This window comes from Mytilus edulis, chromosome 1, assembly GCF_963676685.1.
Source record: "Mytilus edulis chromosome 1, xbMytEdul2.2, whole genome shotgun sequence".
NCBI classification, from domain to species: domain Eukaryota; kingdom Metazoa; phylum Mollusca; class Bivalvia; order Mytilida; family Mytilidae; genus Mytilus; species Mytilus edulis.
Window position 1 is genome coordinate 56,234,430 of NC_092344.1, and position 21,133 is coordinate 56,255,562.

General features: G+C 30.7%; 1 protein-coding gene across 22 annotated transcripts in view; it reads left to right on the forward strand.

Moving 5' to 3' along the window:
* Positions 1-21,133, forward strand: part of LOC139485243 (uncharacterized) — a 107,444-nt gene that overhangs the window by 30,892 nt on the left and 55,419 nt on the right. For 6 of the 22 annotated variants that reach the window (XM_071269586.1, XM_071269632.1, XM_071269543.1 and 3 more), the window contains exons 18-35: positions 302-471; positions 1,044-1,131; positions 1,451-1,492; positions 2,889-2,999; positions 3,527-3,604; positions 5,291-5,323; positions 6,230-6,386; positions 6,889-7,040; positions 7,569-7,672; positions 8,181-8,274; positions 9,766-9,894; positions 10,221-10,373; positions 11,587-11,751; positions 12,185-12,281; positions 14,349-14,513; positions 15,658-15,762; positions 16,762-16,782; positions 18,611-18,673. In XM_071269586.1, the coding sequence (XP_071125687.1) occupies positions 302-471; positions 1,044-1,131; positions 1,451-1,492; positions 2,889-2,999; positions 3,527-3,604; positions 5,291-5,323; positions 6,230-6,386; positions 6,889-7,040; positions 7,569-7,672; positions 8,181-8,274; positions 9,766-9,894; positions 10,221-10,373; positions 11,587-11,751; positions 12,185-12,281; positions 14,349-14,513; positions 15,658-15,762; positions 16,762-16,782; positions 18,611-18,673 (1,927 nt within the window). The remainder of the gene's footprint in view (positions 1-301; positions 472-1,043; positions 1,132-1,450; positions 1,493-2,888; positions 3,000-3,526; positions 3,605-5,290; positions 5,324-6,229; positions 6,387-6,888; positions 7,041-7,568; positions 7,673-8,180; positions 8,275-9,765; positions 9,895-10,220; positions 10,374-11,586; positions 11,752-12,184; positions 12,282-14,348; positions 14,514-15,657; positions 15,763-16,761; positions 16,783-18,610; positions 18,674-21,133) is intronic. The other 16 variants (XM_071269702.1, XM_071269675.1, XM_071269727.1 and 13 more) reach the window with 8 other exon arrangements.

Sequence of the window (21,133 nt, forward strand, 5' to 3'; positions counted from 1 at the left end):
TTTATGTAGCAGAAGCATTCTACTGTCCAATAAATAACTAAAAGTTTACATTTTAACAATTTTGTAAAACTGCTATATTTTGGGGCCAAAAAGGGGTCTTACTGAACCTACTCCTTTGTTTCACACAGATAAGTTTTCAACACTGAATTTTTGCATGAGAAAATGTCTAACGTACATATGATGAAAGTATAATAATAATTGATGCAGTGATTTTCTTCTATTTCTCTCTCTCTCTCTCTCTCTCTCTCTCTCTCTCTATTGAATGAACTTTTATGAGGTATATTTTCTTCAAATTCCACAGGTACATGAAGTAAATGTAGCTTTAGAGATCAGGCCAGATCCAGTAACAATCAAATGTAATGACATTGTATGTTGGATATTCAGAGGATTGAGGTCATATGATGTGGCTGAAGTAAAAAATGTTGATCAGCTAACAACAGAGGAATTAGAATCAACAGCCGTCACTCCAAGGTTTGTGGTCTTCATTTCAAATTATTATTTTGTAGTCAATATTTTTTTTAGACAACTCATAAAACCTTTTTAAAATTAGTTATTATACAATTGTTAATTTTATAATGGAAACAAGATACAAGATAAATACTATAGGAATCATTTAACTGTAACAGGGTATTCAACGTTTATGGGATACACATTTTTGGTGGATTTTATGGATATAGCTAAATCAGGAATTCATGCTCTATGGTTGGGTTGTTGTCGCTTTGACACATTCCTCATGTCCTTTCTCAATTTTAAATGTACCACAAAGTACACATTTTCTAAAGGACTGTGGTAACCCACCAAGAAAAAAAATGTCTGTGTAAAAACAAATTTTCCTCAATTCATGAACATTGTCATCCATGAACAATAATAAATCCACACAGTATTCCTGTTCAATTTTCTAAAAAACTATTATTTGTGATATCCATGTGGTCCATAAATTTATTTTAGACAATAAAAAGTGGTGTTTTGTATTGACATATTATTACAATATAGCTGTTGTTCGAATTAATTAAATCTACTATGTCTGACATATTTATTTGCAGACGATGTATATCACAAGCTGTACAGAAGACAGGAGTAATACATTACTACAGTAAATCATTCAAAAGACAGAAGAAAGAGTCTGATAATGTAAGATATATATATATATATATATATATATATGTCCTGTAGTGTTGTATCGTAAAGTGATATTTTGCTGTTGATCTTTGCATCAACATAATGATGCTTTTGCAAAGTAATTTTGATGAACTGTTCATTTTGAAATTAAATGTTTCATACCTAAAGATGAGAATTTGATATAATTTTGATATCAACTCAATTTATTTAACTTTTATACAGGTTTGTAGGCGAACATTGTGGAAAATTATTCTGATTCTGCTTAAATAAAAGTATATTTATTTAACAAAATGTTTTTTCTTGACAATAACTAATTTTGCATCATCACCAGGTATATTCTGGTCCAATGATTGTGGTTGAGGGAAATGAAGAAGTGAGTCAGTGTTAGCTTTAGGCTAGATTTATTGGAGCTCATTCTTTTCTTTTTGTTATTAAGTAAAGACGATTTACAATATTTTACAATCATTACACAATATTTTTTTATGCCCTATTTATGGGCATTATGTTATTTGGTCTCTGGGTCCGTTTGTTTGTTCGGCTGTTAGTCTGTCTGTCTTGCTTCTGGTTAAAAGTTTTTGGTCGAGGTAGTTTGTGATGAAGTTGAAGTCCAATCAACTTGAAACTTAGTACACATGTTCTTTATGATATGATCTTTCTAATTTTAATGCCAAATTAGAGATTTTACCCCATTTTCACGGTCCACTGAACATATAAAATGGTAGTGCGGATGGGGCATCCCTGTACTTGGGACACATTCTTGTTAAGGAAGTAAGTTTGGTCATAAAAAAAGAAGTAATTGAAATAATATCACTGTCAGAGATGAATCTTGGGTAAAATTAAGTACAGTTTCACTAAACATTCATGGGACTGTGGGAGGACATCTTTAATTTGCCACTATACATGAATAGGAAATATGAAGCTGTACATAATTACAACGTGTTCATGTCTCTAAAATTGCTTCTTTGGGTTTTTACTCTATTTTCAAAATGCTATGTACCTGGGTACCATGTTTTAATAAAAAAAAAAACTCTATGATGAAATCATTTTATTCAAGCTGCAGTGCCTATACACTTTAAACTTGTAATGGTTTGTTGAAATTTGAACAGCATTTTAAGAATAGGATGATCCTTTGTAGAAAATTGTGTAATATAGAGTTGTGTTCTCCTATCTATGATAAATGCAGAATTCCTTATTTGTTTGTTTAGCAAGAGATCAGTGTGAAGATAAAGCTTTGTTGAATTGCTAAAGATTATTAGCTAAATAGATTTTGCTTTGTAGTTACAGGATGTTTTGTTTAGAGCTGTCTTTTTAATTTCATACAGGCAAATTTCATTTTTAAGTGAACGCAGTTTCAACAAAATTGAAAACTTTCCATAATTATACCATTCAGATACAAATGTACCTTTACATATAACAAGTTAATTCTTTTCGTGAATTAAATACCCATTTCCGAATTGCCATGCCAAAAAAGTAAATGGGATAATTTTAGAGGAAACTGTGACCAATGGATGCATATTCTAGTTATTTTAAGTTCTAGTATATGCCTAAAGGTTTATTTCTTTTTAAAGATTTGGTGACAAAGACATAAAAAACATTTTTTTATATATTTATTTTTTTGAAATTTTTGGTAAGCCTCTACAATGTTTTCAGGTGGATTATTACTTATTAGTGGTGTAATTTTAATTTGTAAATAACCTAAACTTTAAAAAAAAAAAAAAAAATTGTGGATGAATGGTACAAAATTTGAGAATTTGTATTGATATTTACAGTTGATGGATGACATCCGAGTCAGTAGTGTGATTTGTGATGAGCGCTATGACAATCAAGTATGTCGTTTAGATTCAGAAGGTTTCCATCCACACTTCCTGTATGTAACAAAGGTATGTATTGTTTCCATGACAACAATCTTTAGTGAGTTCTGAAGAAAATAATTCTGGTTCTTTCCAATGTCATTTGGATGACTTGGCTGCTGTTTGGTATCAGTGGGTGGTATATTGCAATCACTTTTTTGTCTACCTCGGTCAGTAATTTTTGTTACATATTACTCAACCTACGTATCAAAGAATTATTGAATGCTTGTCAAGAACTTTATATTAATGTCCATTTGTAAGTGATTTTCATAGGTCCAAAGTTTAAGTTAAACTTTGGACCTTGAAACAAAATTTTAAATGTTCAGTGTTGATTTAAATAGACCGATAACTTCACTTTTCATTATTTATAAATTTTGACAAAACATATATTGATTTTTTGGCTATTTAAAAATCAAGCAAATTGCTGAGAATGCATTTGTATATTTAGGCAGAAAAAGATTTGAATTAAAAGAATAAACTAATTTACAGAGGGTGCTACAGAAAAATCTTGTCATAATTACTGTTGTTTTATTATATTTTATTTCACTATTTTTCAGGGTCAGAGTGTTTTATGGACTTGGAAGGGGAACGAAGAAGCTCATAACATTATACATGTATCATCTCCTGAAAGCAAGGTAAATTGATCTTGGATAAGATGCAGAAGTTGATATGGGTGCAATGTAAAGAAGCCATTTATCTTTTAGATGAAATATTTAGGGTCAATTATCAATTGTCCGTTGAAAAAATGAAAATGAAGGAGCTTGCTTATGTTTGGGGATAAAGAATGAATTTATTTTTCTGTTTGGTAAAATGTTGAAACCATTATTTCACTGATATTTACAAAAGAACTTCTGTCAGAAGAATGATCTTTTCTTGGATTTTGGTAATTATACACATGGGTGAAATGTAAAGCCACAATTTATTTAATGCCTTAAGAAAGATGTCATTACTGAAATAGAAAAATATCAAAGATGTTTTAGATTTGAAGATAACAGCATTATTGACAATTTAACCATCTTGTTTATTATCATGTGTAATCTAGCAAGCAACTCAAAACTAAAAAATACAATATTTCAATGAATACCAATATTTGGAATTTCTTAGATATCAGCAATGTTAGTTCCCATAGAACTATGTAGTTTTTTATTGTCGAGCCTGCAACTTTTGTTGCAGAAAGCTCGACATAGGTATAGTGATCCGGCGGCGGCTACGGCGGCGGCGGCGTTAGCTAACTTCTTAAAAGGTTTATATTTTAGAAGGTGAAAGACCTGGATGCTTCATACTTTGTATATAGATGCCTCATGTTACGAAGTTTCCGTCAATCACATGTCCAATGTCCTTGACCTCATTTTCATGGTTCAGTGACCACTTGAAAAAAAAGTTCAAAATTTTTGTAATGTTGAATTCTCTCTTATTATAAGTAATAGGATAACTATATTTGGTATGTGCGTACCTTGCAAGGTCCTCATGCCCGTCAGACAGTTTTCACTTGACCTCGACCTCATTTCATGGATCAGTGAACAAGGTTAAATTTTGGTGGTCAAGTCCATATCTCAGATACTATAAGTAATAGGGCTAGTATATTTGGTGTATGGAAGGACTGGAAGGTGTACATGTCCAACTGGCAGGTGTCATCTGACCTTGACCTCATTTTCATGGTTCAGTGGTTATAGTTAAGTTTTTGTGTTTTGGTCTGTTTTTCTCATACTTTATGCAATAGGTCTACTATATTTGTTGTATGGAATGGTTGTAAGGTGCTCATGTCTAGCGGGCAGATGTCATCTGACCTTGACCTCATTTTCATGGTTCAATGGTCAAAGTTAATTTTTTAAGTTTTGGTCTTTATCTAATATTATATGCCAAAGGTCAACTATATTTGGTGTATGGAAATATATTATGATCTATATGTCAGTCCCGCAGGTTTTATTTGACCATGACCTCAATTGCACGGTTCATTGCACAGTGTTAAGTTTTTGTGTATTGGTCTATTTTTCTTAAACTATAAGTAATAGGTCAACTATATTTGTTGTATGGAAGCTTTGTTAGCTGTACATGTCTGCCTGGCATGGTTTATCTGACCTTGACCTCATTTTCATGGTTCATTGGTCTTTGTTTAGCTATCTTGGTTAATGATAAGTTTATGTGACAGTTGTAATCAAGCTTTATACTTAGGACTATCAACATAATATCAATGATTAGTAAAGAAGGCGAGACATATCAGTGTGTGCACTCTTGTTCATATCATAAAAGAACATGACTTCAATATTTTGCAATTTAAGTCTTTAATAGATAATTTATAAATGACTTAATGCTGTTATTAGGAAATGTCAAATGCACCTACTCAAGAAAACGAAGTAAGTCTAAGTTAGCTGGCATGCTAGTAAAAAAACAATTACTAGTATTTGATATACAGCACATATATATTATATAATCAGAATTTGATATTTTTTAGCATTGCAAACATGTAAATAGTCTTATAATAATTCTGCAACGGTTTAAATTGTAAACAGCAAAATACAAAAAATGAGTTTAAATTTTGATCGCAATAGTACGAATAATAAACAGCAGTTATGCAAATAGGGGAAATAAAAGCCTACAAGAGAACAAAATTATGTCAAAATTCATTTATTTTTTTATTTGCAAATAAGGTCAGATATTGAAAATAAATGTACAATGTTTTGAATAGATTTTTTTTGGCAACATGCTTAGAGTAGCTGCTAGATTGAAGAAATATCAGTTGGGTGTATATATGAAATATTCTATGAAAGAAAATCTAAATTTGTACATCATGATATTTTTATCCGATTTATTTTTCAATAACAGATTTAAGGGATCACTATAGAATTATTTGTATTTCGTTATATTTTTTCTTAATAACTTTGCTTAAAAGAACACATATTTACTAAAAATGCTAAAATTATTATTGCTTTTTGAATATTTGCAATTGTTTGAAGGCATTTTAACATGAATTTGCCTGATGTCATAATTAGTTATTAGACCATAAATCATCCATGTGTTAACAGTTGTTTTTGCATGTGTTCAAATATATTCAGATCCTTATGGTTTAAAAATGTCTCTATCAAAAGTTTTATGTACAATACATTGTAAAAGCCGGAACTAAAAAAAGCTTCAACTGGTTTCTAAAGTCGAGAAAAAGTCATGTAATTTCATAACTTACCCTGATTGGAATAAATAGTGATCAGGTGTATACAAACACTTGCATATATAAAATAATTTGGAACCAATTGATTTTTAAACAGGAGCCCTTGAATGTGATATCTGGACCAAAAGCCTTTAACAGTGGGAAGCCCACACCTGACAACAGTTTTCTGTATACATTTGACGAGCCTGGATCTTACACAGTGGCTTCACAAGGAGCACCTGGTTATTCCTGTATTGTATTTGTCCTGGCAGCAGGTAGGTTAATAAAAAAGTAGCAGAGATCAAAGTAAAAAGGACCAAGATAAAACAACATATAGAGTTAAAAAATACATATGCAGTGAATGATTATCAATGGTGTTTCCTGGTTTCTATTTAATTTTTGAAAAAACATATTTCTAGAATTAGAATGATTTAGATCTTTCCACGCATGAAGGGAGAGGGCTGTTGACTACTGTCGTTATAACCTTCACATTTATGTTTACTCTCTGTCTGTATCTAAACTTGATTTACTTTTGTAATTTTGTTTGGTCTACATACCTAAAACGTGATGTTATTTCTTGTATCAGTATTTTGTTTTAAATTTTTGGCTTCAAATTAACACCCAACACATTTCAAGCAAAACATGTATAGCAACTTTATTAGGATAAATGATTATGAATTATGAAAATAATTTTCCAGTTTAAAACTATTTTGCATAATTGAAGTAATTGAACCTACATTTATTTATGAAAAGTTATATCTACAATCTTTATTTCAGCTGGAAGAGTGTCTGATCCTTTTATATCGTCAGTAGATGGAGGATCAGTTAACAGTGGGACAAAAATTACATTAGGTTGTGATTCTCCTGGTTCTAAGATATATTTCACCATAGATGGAGCACCACCAGAGTTACATCTAGACTCGGCAAAGGTATAGACCTATTGTTGAATAAGATTTACAATATATAGTATATGGCTCTATGAACTGATCAATATGGCTGCTAGCTCTTATTTATTGCTGTTTAAAATACAATGACAAATACCACATGATTCAAATTCTACTGCAAAAAAAAGGTACTGTAGATTCACTTTTGTTTGTGGGATACTTATTTACGTGTTTTTCATAGATGTACATGGATGAAAACCACATATTTAAATGTTTAACGAAGTAGGAATTTTCTATAGGCCTTAATTGTATTTAGACTGTCAAAACCATAATATTAAATTTCTGCCAAAATGCAATTTTTCCCCATCCACAAAATTTGGTATTCACAAAATTGAATGAATCCACAGAAAGTCAAAGGGCAATAACTCATGTATTAGTTACCATGACATGGTTATACCTGGTAGAAAATTTTAAATAAAATCCTGCACACAGAAATTATTCTCAGATGCATTGAATTTGAAATTCTTACTCTCAATCAGACAACAGTAACTGTATTGCATTGTTTAATTTCAGCTATATACAGAGAAAGGTATAAAGTTGAAGACACCAGGATTGTGTTTTGTCAGATTTATGGCTGTCAAAGAAGGCTTTCTTAACAGTCATATTATAACATCAAGGTAAGTGTGGTTATACTGTAATTTTGGTTTCATGGATATCTACTTAAATAACAATGTGATCATTCAGAATCTAAATGTCTATTGGTAATTTCATTGGTACTACACCAATATGGGAATAATCATAAGACATTGGCTGGATATATGGACTACTTTTGAGATTGTTATGATGTTTTGGTGTACACTTTGAATAATGTTACCCAGACAGATTTGAAATTTGATATGGTAACTTATTGTGTGACTGAGTTACTCAACAAAATGGACAAATATTTTATTTGTTGAATTGGTATTAAATTTCAAATTGTTACCTGGTTTATTTACACAGGAAGCTTTTCAATGTATCACTTACAAAATGCTCTCCTTCAACACCTTAACTCCAGTACTTCTAGCTGTACACACTTGACTTTGATTTCACCTGCCAAACTCACTTCTCAGTAAATCTAATGTGAATTTTAATTTCCAAACTTGATTTTTTGTTATATTTGATCGAACTAATTTGCTTCTTTTGCAGACGATACTTTGTACTACCAGAAGAAAGTGACACACAAGATGACACTAGTGATTCTGATGCATCAGTTGTTTCTGAAAAGAAACCATCACCTAAGGTAAGCTTGACAACCTAGGTTTTAAGTCCTAGAAAGCATTGTGTGGCTTCTCAGTGGTACCCATTATGATGTTCATGATAAGGAAAAATCTGATGACAATTGTCACCATTGTGGAAAAGGAACAGAGAAATTTTGAGTGTATCATAAAATATTGGTTTCTTATTTATGTATATGTTGTGTACAAGTTATCATTTTGTACAAATTATTATTTGTACAAAAATATTGTACAAATTATAATTTGTATTTTGACTTTGTACAAATTATAATTTGTACAAAACGTGCCTGTACAAATTACAATTTGTACAAAATTTGACCAAAATTCACTTATAACTTGTACAACAGTTTTAAATATGAATTTTGGTGAAAAATGCATTGATTCACACGATAGAATTGTAATTAACTGACCACACACTAAACCTAATTAACAAAATACACCGTTTTTACACAACCACAAAAGGCAGATTGATCTTAGAAATTGTTGAGAGAAAAAAAGTAAACAAATAGGATTTTTATCGTGTACAGCATTTTGATGATCGTGAAAAGGATCCGTCAAAAGATATGTTGCCACTTATTCGTTATTTCAAAAAGTCCATGAAAACAATAAAATCTTTCTTTAAACAAGTAATAGTTTATATTTGTAATTGGTACATCAAAAGATTGGATTTACATGACTTATTCAGCTTCACTTTTGTTTGTGAAAAGATTGATGGTTCAATGCTATTGGGTCTGATGGTTTTATAATACTACACCAACTATAAAATAGAAGTCTGTCTGTCTGTTTTGCATACGTTTTATGTTGTTTCTCAACTGATTTCCGTTAAGTTTGATATTTATAAAACAAAGATCCTTGTTGAAAAAAAAAACATTGATTAAAAAACGGCAGAAAAACAACTGACACATTCCTGACTTAAGCATAGTCATATTCCTTAACCAAATGGGGTGTTTAATCTCGCTTTCTTTCTGGGATATTTATTTGTCTAAAAGTCTAACTGAAGCAGTGAAATACACACGTTTATTCACAGCAACGGTTCCTGAGCTTCAACGTTCGCTATGTGAAGCAGTTAAAATGCCAGTAAAACAGGTCGTCATCGATTTGAGAGTCAAAAGATGGTTTGTAATACCTGATTCCATAAATCACTAGATCAACTGCTCAAACGAATGATAAAGAACTAATTTTTGATTTTGTAACTTAGGTGTACTGTGTGGTCATTTAATAGCAATTCGATAATGTGTATCAATGCTTTTTTCACCAAAATCTATATATGATAAATACTTGTACAAGTTATAAGTGAATTTTTGTCCATTTTTGTACAAATTGTAATTTGTACAAGCACTTTTTGTACAAATTACAATTTGTACAAAGTCAAAATACAAATTATAATTTGTACAATATTTTTGTACAAATTATAATTTGTACAAAATGATAACTTGTACACAACATATATAACCTTAGGAATGCCTTAAAATACTATTATTTATATTTTGTTTTAGACCAAGAAGCATTGGACATGGTGGGACTGTGTACCAACAGTAAAAGCCTGCTTTACTGGACCTGGAATTATGGAGATATTCTGGGATTCACCAGATGAAAGCAATTTGTCACTTATTAAAGGGTACCAGGTATAGTCAGTTTTTTAATCTGTTTTTTAGACAAACCAATAATACTTGCTATCTCAGAACTATAAAAACATGGAGAAAAAGATATGAATGAAATAAGTTTAAAAAAAGATGTTCTATCATAATACATGTCACAATTTGTGTAGATATTTTTTTTTAAAAATATTAAATATTTAACATTGGTTTTAGCACTTGACATATTTTAATCAGCTGTTGATAAGATTTAAATAGAATGGACCACTTACAACAGTATTGGTGATCTTACATATATACTTTTGTTTGTAATTTGTTCACAACTATTTTATTTTGCAAAACATTTTATTTTACAGCTATTTTTAAATGGTGTATCATACTGTGAGATGTTCCCTCCTAATAACAATAGTATAAATATCAGTGGGTTGGCTGGTGGACGTTTGTATGAAGTTGTTGTAGAAGTATACTCTACCAATCCTAAACAATCTCCACAGATGTCTAACAAATTGGTTAGTAATTTTTAATTTGATAAGCTCGTGAATGTTTTTATAGAATTAATAAAAACCTACTTATTTTTGTGAGCAATTTATTTCACATCTTTTTTTGCGAGAACAATAATGTGAATTATTGCATATTTTGCAAAAATAGAATCTTTTCTAATGAAAACTCATCAACAAAGTTAGGAAGTTGCTAAAATAAATTGTTGCTAAGCTTGCAGAAAATTCTAATCACCAACAAAAGCATCAGCAAAAAATCAGTTGGTTTACAATATTGTGGAAGAAAAATCTAATTCTTTGTAAGATACTTGTGGTCCATGATTTTCTTTTGAAAAACAACCCATCAATTAATGGATAGCATATTAACTGGTTCACATTAGGGCTATTCCAGAAAAAAATGTATGGGGGGTTTGGAAGGCAGTTTTTGTCAGCACCCGCCACCCAGACAATTGTAATTGAGAATTACAGTGCATTATAGTGCGAAAAATTGCTTTGATACCCATCACCCATGTATTATTAATATAATGTGCCTTCCAACCCCCCATACATTTTTTTCTGGAATAGCCCTTAGATAAAGAATACATTAATTGTTAAATTGTTGTTTTACCTTAAATCCACTGTTGGTTGAAATGGCTTAGATAGGTATAAGAAGATGTGGTATGAGTGCCAATGAGACAACTCTCCATCCAAGTCACAAATTGTAAAAAATAATTCATTATAGGTCAAAGTATGGCCTTCATCACTGAGCCTTGGCTCACACAGAACAGCAAGCTATTAAAGGCCCTACAAAGAAAAGTATAAAACCATTTAAACAGGAAAACCAACATAATCTACATAAAAAACAAGAAACAAGAAACTGTTATGAACCACTTCAACAAACAACAACAATGGAGCAACAGGTTCTTTACAAATGCAGCTGGTTTTAAAGGTTTTAACAGGCACCAACCTTCACTGAAAACCAGATAGTAAATTTTTCAAGGGATTGGCTGGTGGCTAATTATATAAAATTGAAGAGATACTGTCTTCCATCAATACATATCATTGACAGTTTTGTATAAGTTTTCTCTTATCTTATTTCAGTTTTATTTTTCCATGCAACTAATTTATGAGTTACCATTGTCAATGATTCTGAAAAATTAAAAAATCTCATGTTTTTAGTTTTTTCATATAGTTTAGAAAGAAGTAATATTCTTATCCACATGACATTGCAATTTTTTCATTTTAGATGATGAAGAGTCCATTAGTTTCAAATGATGGAGGACCAATTATCTCCCTTGAGAGGACAGAAAAAGAGGATGCTATATCTGTTGTGTGGATGTCCATAGATTCCAGATCTTACCCTATTTCTGGTTATCTTGTTTTCTTGAATGACCAACAGTGTGGATCAAGGGTATGAAAAAGTTTTATTATCTTTTAGTAGGACACTTATTTAAAAACAAATGATAGGACCATATTTTCAAAGGCATATTTGCCGTTTCAAATTCTCATGCTTTCTGGGCATTTTTTTCTAAAGCGTGCATCAGAATGCATGTTTTGATAAGCCAGAATGTCCAAATTCAACCAACAATGTATGGTTATTTCTATTTTGGGTTATGAACAGTTCTGAAACTGGCAATTGACATGTTATTTTTTTTCCAAGAATTACAGACCAAAAGATAAAAAAAAGTGTAAAAAATTAGAAAAGAAAATTAATTATTTGTAATTTTTAGATAGGACTCTTGCATGAAAATTGAACACACAATTAATTACATTACATTTTGTATATTATTTTCAAATTTCCTTTCCCTTAGTTAAGAATATTTAAGATATGTTATATTTTACAGCTTGTTCCTGATCCAGACAGCAACAGATGCAAAGTTGTCATTGGTGGATGTGAATTAGGTGTCTCACATAAAGTCTATGTGGTAGCATTACCCAAAGGTAAGCACCATTTTCAATGTTGTTTTTTTATGGTGTTGGACATTGGTTATGGGAAGAAAATCATTACAACTCTTTTATAAGAGCATGCAAAACAAAACTTATATCAACTTGCTTGCTGTTTGCTGATCCAAACAACTCAGCTTTGAGAAGTAAGATCTATGGCAAAGGCATGTCAGTAAGGAATTCAAATATTGTACCTGGTTATGGTGACGTGTCTTCTTTCAGGCTATTCAAGAAAGGTTTCACATTCCTTTCATATTTTGAATATGCATTTTATTTTTCACCCATCATCAGCTTTGCCAATAACCTTTAATAGTGTAACAATGAAGTCCTGTCTGGGTTTTTCTGCAATGTTTCAAAAAAACCTTTTTGATTTTCATTATGATTTTGATTGGTTGATTGTTGGTTGCTTAATGTCCAGTGGCAAATATTATGAATTTGATACTTATTGTATGTTATGTATAGATTTACCAGAGGGTGAGTAAAAAATGGGTGTTTAGAATAATATGGCTATAGGTTTGTTAATTTTTTACATCGCAAATCATGAAATTTGAAAAGCAACAATATTTTGTTTTAAACTTTATATTTTAAACAGTAGTCTAATACGACTGCCCCTTTTAATTAAAAATAATTGAAGAAGTTCTTTAGAAAAAAAGTTTTTGTTTAATTCAAAATTGCTCTGTGAAAGCAGATTTCTTTAGGTGACTTTGAAATAGATTTTCTGTCTTCAACCTGAGCAATATTTGTTTTGAATAACATTGAAATTGGAACGGCCGGTTTAAAGAGAAGATAAACTAATATGAGCATTTTTTTCCAAATATTAAATTTTCCATTTTTGCAGTGCCAGCTGTGAAATTATTTTGTGGCTAAGAAACATTTTCAATATTTTTATTAGAAAAATTTGTTACAGTGTCCTACATTTATATGTTTTAGACATGGTACTTTTAGATACATTTAGTACTGAATACTTAATATATTTCGATTATTTTATTTTTCATCTTCCCTATATTATTACAGCAGAAACCATACATCTATTAACCTTTTTTTATTGTACTTATTAAAGCAGCCACCTCACTGTGATATATTGAGACTAAGCCTTTTGACTGGTAGATTTGTTCACTTCAGACGAGACAAATATCAATCCTGTACTAATTTAGATAATTTTAGATATTGAAATCAATATTGCCCAGCTTTTAACAATTTAATTTATTTTTCACAATAGAATAACGTGAATAAATCTTATCTATTGGGCTTAATTAAATGCTCAAAAACTTTTTAAGTATACATCTCTTGATAGCTCAAGAAAATTGATTTATTTATGTTTGGTTTTTGCTGTAACATTCTCAACACAATTTTATAGTAAGTGCACACTAAATAGCAAATAGTGTAAAATTCTTCATTTATTTCTTATGTATATCAATTGTTTATGATCTTATGAATAAAAGTAGAATTGGGTTAATATCAACCAGACTAACATCTGACACAAGAAAAACCACAAATTCATAGGTAGAAGTCAACATAAGGTCTTCAACAATGGGCAAATGTCTTTGCATATAAATGTTAACCTCAAAATTGACGGCTATAAAACAGATTTAGTATTCAGTATTTTTGAAATAAGATTGAATCATTACAGTTTATGATACTTCTAATTGTTCAAATGAATTAAAAAATATTGTTGTATAAGGTCAAATAAAATAAGCAATGTTTCCCACCTATTATAGTTGAATGCCTTGTAGCTTCTGTCTTATAATTTTCGTTGACATTTGTGGTTGTGAATTGTTACATATAGTAGGTTATCCCCATATACTCAGGGTTACAAAGATTAGGAAATAAAAAAATTACTGCCTACCTTCCCACCCTTGTTTAGTACAGAAAGCCTTGATAAACAATGAATATATTTCTTTGGCTTTAAAATTATTTTAAGGAGTTATTGCATATGATTCAAGGGACATTGTTATTATTGATTTATGGACAAAAAAGTGAAAATTAAAAAAAATGCAATTTCAGAAAATAATGCATGAAATAATGTGATCAGATTTGATGAAATAAATATATTACTACTTACAGGTGAAGTTGATGACTCTAAGGTATCAAACCTTCTAGAAGTGACCTTGCCCCTGTATGTAAGTGAGATAGTGCTGCCACCTGAAGGTAAACGTCTGGAAGAAGAGGAGCTATACCTAGAGTATATTGAGATACATGAAGGATCAGGTTACCTACAGGCTATGGATGGTAAGCTATTTGCTAACGTTGTGTGCATGCTTGTTGTAGATGTGCAATTTATTTGTTTGTTTTTAGTTAGGCAAGGCATTTTCCATGATATTGTCCATTTGCTTTTTATTTTGAAAAGATGGGGTGGGGATGGGGGTGGGGGTCAAGATAACATCAAAATGTCAGCAATATTTCCTTTGTCATACTTTAATTTGAAAACATAAAATGTAACACAATGCTGTTTTCATTGCATTTTAGCAATAAGAGAAAAATGACTTTAGATTCTAAATTAACAGGAGGTTATGTTAGAGTGCACAAAGTGATGATTATTAAATATGTAATAGATTGTTGTCCGAAGGGAAATATTTCATGTATATTCAGGATGTAAAATATATAATTTATGGATAAAAGTATATCTAATCAATTTGACATTACATGTGGGCCTTTTTAGGGGGAGGGAAGGATGGGTGATGTGTGTTGAGCTGAAACAGTCAATGCTGAGACAAATGTTAAAGGAAATTAAAATATTTTTTTTAAGAAGTTAATTTTCTCAATCTTAAAAGAAATTTGTTTGCTAAAAGTTTTGACTGCATGTAATTTTTCTAAATGTGTACAATTTTATTTAGGGTAAGCCACAATAAATTGATTATATGATTTGAAATAGAAATGCCATTTAAAAGTAAGAGATATAGATATTGATCCTTGACCAGTAACTTCAATGTCCATAGCAGTTCAGCTATGAAATAAGTACTTTAAAAAAAAATAACCCCTGAAAATAAAATATGTGCAGAAACATAGCACACCTGATTCAACAATACGGAATCTTTTTTCTCCTGAGTGAACACACAAAACTTACATATGTGTTCACACATCAGATACAATTTTAATATTGAGGGTCTATTTATAGCTAGCAAGGGAGGTAACTTTTATCAGTTCCTATTGTGTCCTCTTTATTGACTTTTTCATTTATATAGCTACAAAGTTATTGATCAGGGACCAATACCAATTTTTTTTTCTCTCACAAAGCTGTAGAAATTCTAGGAAAGGCCTAGGTTCCAAAGGGGGAAAGTAACCTTTAAGGCTTTAACAAATAATTTCTTTTTTGTGGCTTCAATGCTTGAGTGTATTTAGTTTAAATAGTTGTTGTTGCATGCTTTTTCTACAGAAAGTATAAATAAAGCTAGTAGAGCAGAAGTAAATGAGAGAAATAGATTTCATAAAGATGTAACCTCTTCAGGGTCACAGAGGTCAGCAAGTTCACATCGTTCAGGTAAGAGAAATGCAAAGAAAAAAATATAGTTACTGATATATTTGAACATATTAAGAAAATTAAAATTTTCCAGTTATTGAAGTTTCAAAGTTAAATACTTTTTAAAAAGTCAGTCACTTGAGAACAAAGCATTAGGATTATTTCACTTGATCTCCTGTGAAATTATTCTTGCTTTAATATACTAGCATGACATATTTCACATCTACTTTCTGGTTTACAATTATCATGAGTGCCCGGTCTACCCATTGGAACTTGTAAATGTAATTTGATAAAGTTGTTCCAAAAAATATTGAACACAGTTTCACATATATGGTAGCTTATTTCTAGAGGAAAGCAGAAACTAAAAAAGAAAATAAATCACCAACACTTTAATCATAAAGGTTTTTATTAATTTTCATGCAACTTATGGATTCATTTTGAATTTTAACAAAACCAAGTTGAATATTTGTGAGGAATTGAAACCAGCATTGTTCAGATTTGAAATTATATCCCTAATATTTTTAAATAAAAGTAATTGTTGAAATAAGATGAGTGAATACCTGCAAGTTTTGATATATGATTTAGTAAGTTTTTCTATGCCCCATCTAAATGCATTATGTTTTTCTGTCTGTGCATCTGTTCGTCCATTCGTCTGTCCGTCCATGTTTCCCACTTGAATTTAAGTTTTTGATGAAGTTGAAGTCCAATCAACTTGAAACTTAGTACACATGTTCCCTATGATGGGATCTTTCTAAATTTAATGCCAAATTAGAGTTTTTACCCCAATTTCACGGTCCACTGAAGATAGAAAATGATAGTGTGAGTGGGGAAGGAACTATAAACACATTCTTGTTTAAATATGGTAGTGAGATAGTTTTTACTAAACAAAGTGATATTCAATGTGTTTTTTCAAACAAGCTTACACTTAATATAACATAATTGTTACATTATTATGTTTGTAAAGAGCTTTAGCTTAAGGAATATAGGATAATAACAGGTGCTTTTATTTTAACATTGTAGTTGTTAGATTAAGACGCTTAGGTGAGAAAAACCATAACACCAGTGTGTGATTTAGTCACTTTCATCATTCAGAAAAATGTATCATTATAATATTGTATCAAAAATATTCTGTCTCTTTCATCCTCACCCTGCGTCTTTTAATGTGTGGTAATTGTGAAATATTGCATCAACCTTGCATCTCTCATTTCCATCTGAATATTTCCATGTCTGGTAATCATTAAATGTAACAGGAACTTTGTATTTCTCTTCTTAATACGCATTTTTAAGGTGTGGTAATTGTGAATATTGCAGCAATCTCTCATTTCCATCTGAAGATTTTCATGTCTGATATCATAAAATCTTACAACATAGACCATACTTGTGTAAATAAATTTTCTACAAAAATTAATGCTGTTTTAATTTTATCAAGAGCTATTTCATCAAATGTAAGTTGTAAAAACCAAACTCATCATTAGTCAATGCTGATGTATTCACCTGAATCAATCTGTTTCACTTGAAGAGTACCGTATTTAGCTATGCATATTGTGCAGTTGTGTATAATATGCACCCCTATTCATCCCTCCAGATATGTCTTAAAAAAAAATAAGCTCTAGAAATTAGAATTAAAAAGAAATATTGTTAGGCAATTGAATAACATTAGGATGGTTGAAATAATCGTCAATAATAACACCGCATGGATTATCATGAATTGGGTGTTTGTAAATTTTATTCATGGCACATGATGTGATAAAAAATGTATATCAAAAATTTTATTCATAATTAAAAGTAACATACTATTCCTTAGAAAATTTGTTTTAATAGTGACACAATAATTTTTGAAATAAACACTGTGACAGTAATACTGAATCAAATGGCATTCAGCTTTTATGTAAATACTCTGCATTCAGTTTACTTTTGTATTGTATTTCTACCTGCTTAACAACCAACCCATTCTAGCTGTACGCTTTCCAAACATCAATAATTCTATAGGTCTATCAGCCTGGTACATGTACACTTTTGTTGTTAATTGTTCCGCTATTTTAAGAAATGAATGTCCAACTGTTTTTTTCCATAAAAAAGTTCTCTGCTTAATAAGATTCAGATCAAGTTAATCAACTGTTTATGAATTGTTTACTTTTTTTTGTTACTTCTGTTTCACATTACCATACTTGATAAACAAATTGCAGAAACAGATGTCAATTAAAAGAGGGGATCACTTTAACTTATATCATTTGAAATTTTTAGCAGAAATCTCAAGAGTTTTAAAGCAGACATTAAAATGATTTAACCATTTTCTTGCACCTCATATAGTGTATGTAATTGATATATTGAGCACAAACTAATGTATGTAATGCTCATTTTTAACCATTTCATCAGTCAGTATTAAATAATATTTCCATCAATTGAAATCAGAATTAGCAAGGTTATTTCAAGCACTTAAACCATGAAAATGAAGGTACAAAGTGTGTGTAAAATCAGTCCTTGGATATATCAAACAGATTGTTTGGTTTAGCTTCAACTTTTGGTTTTGCAAAGCTTCTATTTGCAATGTTATAGATCTGAATTTTAAAGTTTGTGTACCTGTGTATTTTGACTTTATCTTGTTAGTTAATTGAATGTGATGTTAAGGTTTTATATCTATATATTTGAATGATTAATAATTAATTTCAATCAGTCCCTATTCTATTTCTATATTGATTTTCTCACTAATTGATTGACCAGCTTTTGTTTTGTTTATTATTGTATGTGCATAGGAACAAATACATGTAGTTATTAAAATTTTGTTATTTTTAACTTTTATTGGCAATATCAAGGGAAAAGAAGATTTTCTGGATATTATTATTTTAATTGATGACCTTTTAACTTTCAGATGAAACCAGGATGAAAAAAATACCTGAGACCATTGTTGAAGTGGAACAACGGAAATATAAAGGTAGGTTGAATTTAAAACAGCAAAAAATAGTTAAAATTTAAGTTGGTATGGCATAAAAGGAAAAGCTAGTTGTGTTTAGAATATATATGTATATTGTTAGCCAGCAATTACATATCATTATTTTAGCCAATTTAGCAAACAGAAAAGTTTCATTAGAATTTACTGTGAATTGCAAAGGAAATATTCAGGTTAACCCTAGGATAAAGTGTTCACTCATTTCAAATTTCAGATTTCACTGATTTTGAGGACCATTATTAATCCTTTATGACCAAATACTATGAACTTATTGTGACATATGGAAGCCTTTGAGAAAAACAACAGGCTATTGTAATTATTAAATGTTAGATGACATTGTAATATGTTTAGGTGATACGGAATTTAAAGCATCTTACTAACATAGATCATCATAGCAGAAGGCATTTTTTGTATGAAACTTATGCAGAGTATAAATGTTGTTTATTCAGACGGAATGGTTTCTTCCATGAGACAGGGCAGTTGATTCCAGGTGGTGTCTAATTTGGTCTGTCTGATATCAGGGATTAGGTTCTCAGGTTACAATTGAAGGCTGCCAGCTTCTCACTTTTGATTTGGCTGTTGAATACAAAGGACGTTTACTCTAAAGGATTAAGTTTTCAATTTCACCCACCATCCACCCCAATCTACCACCTCCAATATTTCACTGAATGTGGGAACAGTTCTCAGCAACCCAGTGGTGTTTTATTAATAAATGACCATTACGAAATTCACCACTGGTTAATTTCTCTTCTTATCCCCAAGTAATTAAATACTTTTCATCTCTCCACCGTCAATTCAACCCCTTTTCGTAGCACCCTGCTTCATCACCTTTTTGGAAACCTCTGCATTCCAGTTGATTGGCGGTGTTCCATGTCCACGGGGCTTGGCTACCCACTATACCAAGTGTCGTCGACAGGGCCTGGAGCAAAATTTTCCCAGCTGAGATACTGACTCCCATAGGGCAAACTTATAATAAAAGTGAAACTTTATCAAGCTTTTGTTATCAACAGCCTTATCAATTTGTCGAAGTACTTACGTTAGGTTTAGTCATTTGTTTGGTTCTGGTTTTTATATGGTCAGTAATTGTGGTTCTTCATCTTAAAGACTAGCCGAGAGACTGTAGCATTTGGTCCATTTTGTATATACATGTACATGTTTATGATGAGTACGATTTGCCACCAGCTGTTCCAGGGTTAAAGGGCAACACTCGAAGAAACTATCTTATAGAGGATCTTCATAACTTAAGTTAGAGGTCTAAAAGGTATTCATGAGGTACAGTAGTATCCAGGATCACATAGAATATGTTAGGGGCGTAACTTGGCATTCGTCGTCCCCTATGTGCTTACATGTCATGTAGGTCTCAAGTCATCACTAGGCATCCGTCTATCAATATTACTTAAGCTGTCATTTTCCTCAAGGACGAAAGAATAAATTGGGACATTTGATGTTTTATGTGAAATCTTGTGACAGAGTTTTAGTAATATTTTGAAAAAATTTCAGTGGAATTACTGTAAATTCAGAAATTATTGCAAGGTTTTTAATAATGCAAATATTGAGACTTGGAACTTGCATTCTGATATCTTATACATCTGTATCTGTTTGCATCTTTAAATGGTATTGCAATAATTAATTTTGGATTGTTGTCCATTTTTTTACAATCAGAAATTCCGAATTTACTGTAGTCTGCTTTTAATTTTAATCATGAATAATAATGATTGGTATGAATTATTATTTTATAACAATATGTATGGTAAATTTTCAATCATTTTTTTTTTAGCATTTTAGCATCATGTACCATTTTTTTTTTATATATCTTACTGGATTAAGGTGTTGAATTTGCAACATTTAATATTCTATTTGTATTTCGAAATCCAAATAGGCATTTATTTTCTGGTTGTTTACTTAGATACTGATTTAAAATATGCAATATTTTATATGAATTTGGTTAAATATACTTACCATGAAATTACATTTATATTATATAGAATATGTTTGCTTTCACAACATGTTCTCATCGCAATTAACTAGGTGATTAAAAATTACATCCATGAGATGTACTCACCTACGTCATAGTTCACCTGTGTAACATACACTAGCTTTAGTTTTAATTTTTGCGTTCAAGAGAACGCATGTTTCTCGTCGGCAAGGATTTTTAACAGTTTACTGTTGAAAATCCTCATGTTTTATAAAAGACATTATTTGTTTTCGGAATATCGATATACGATTAATTTAATGTAAATCAGAATACAGCGCTTCTGCCAAGTTTCTGATATGCACGTTTTCGTCATTTTTACAGCTTACGAGTCTGGAAATACGACGACATAGAAAATGACCTTTGTTTAGCCGCCATTTTCAAACATTAAATCGGGTCCGAGGAAAGGCAGAATTTAGCTGTCAAAATCGGACATGTTACGTGAGTGCTACGTTTTTAAAAAGATATATATT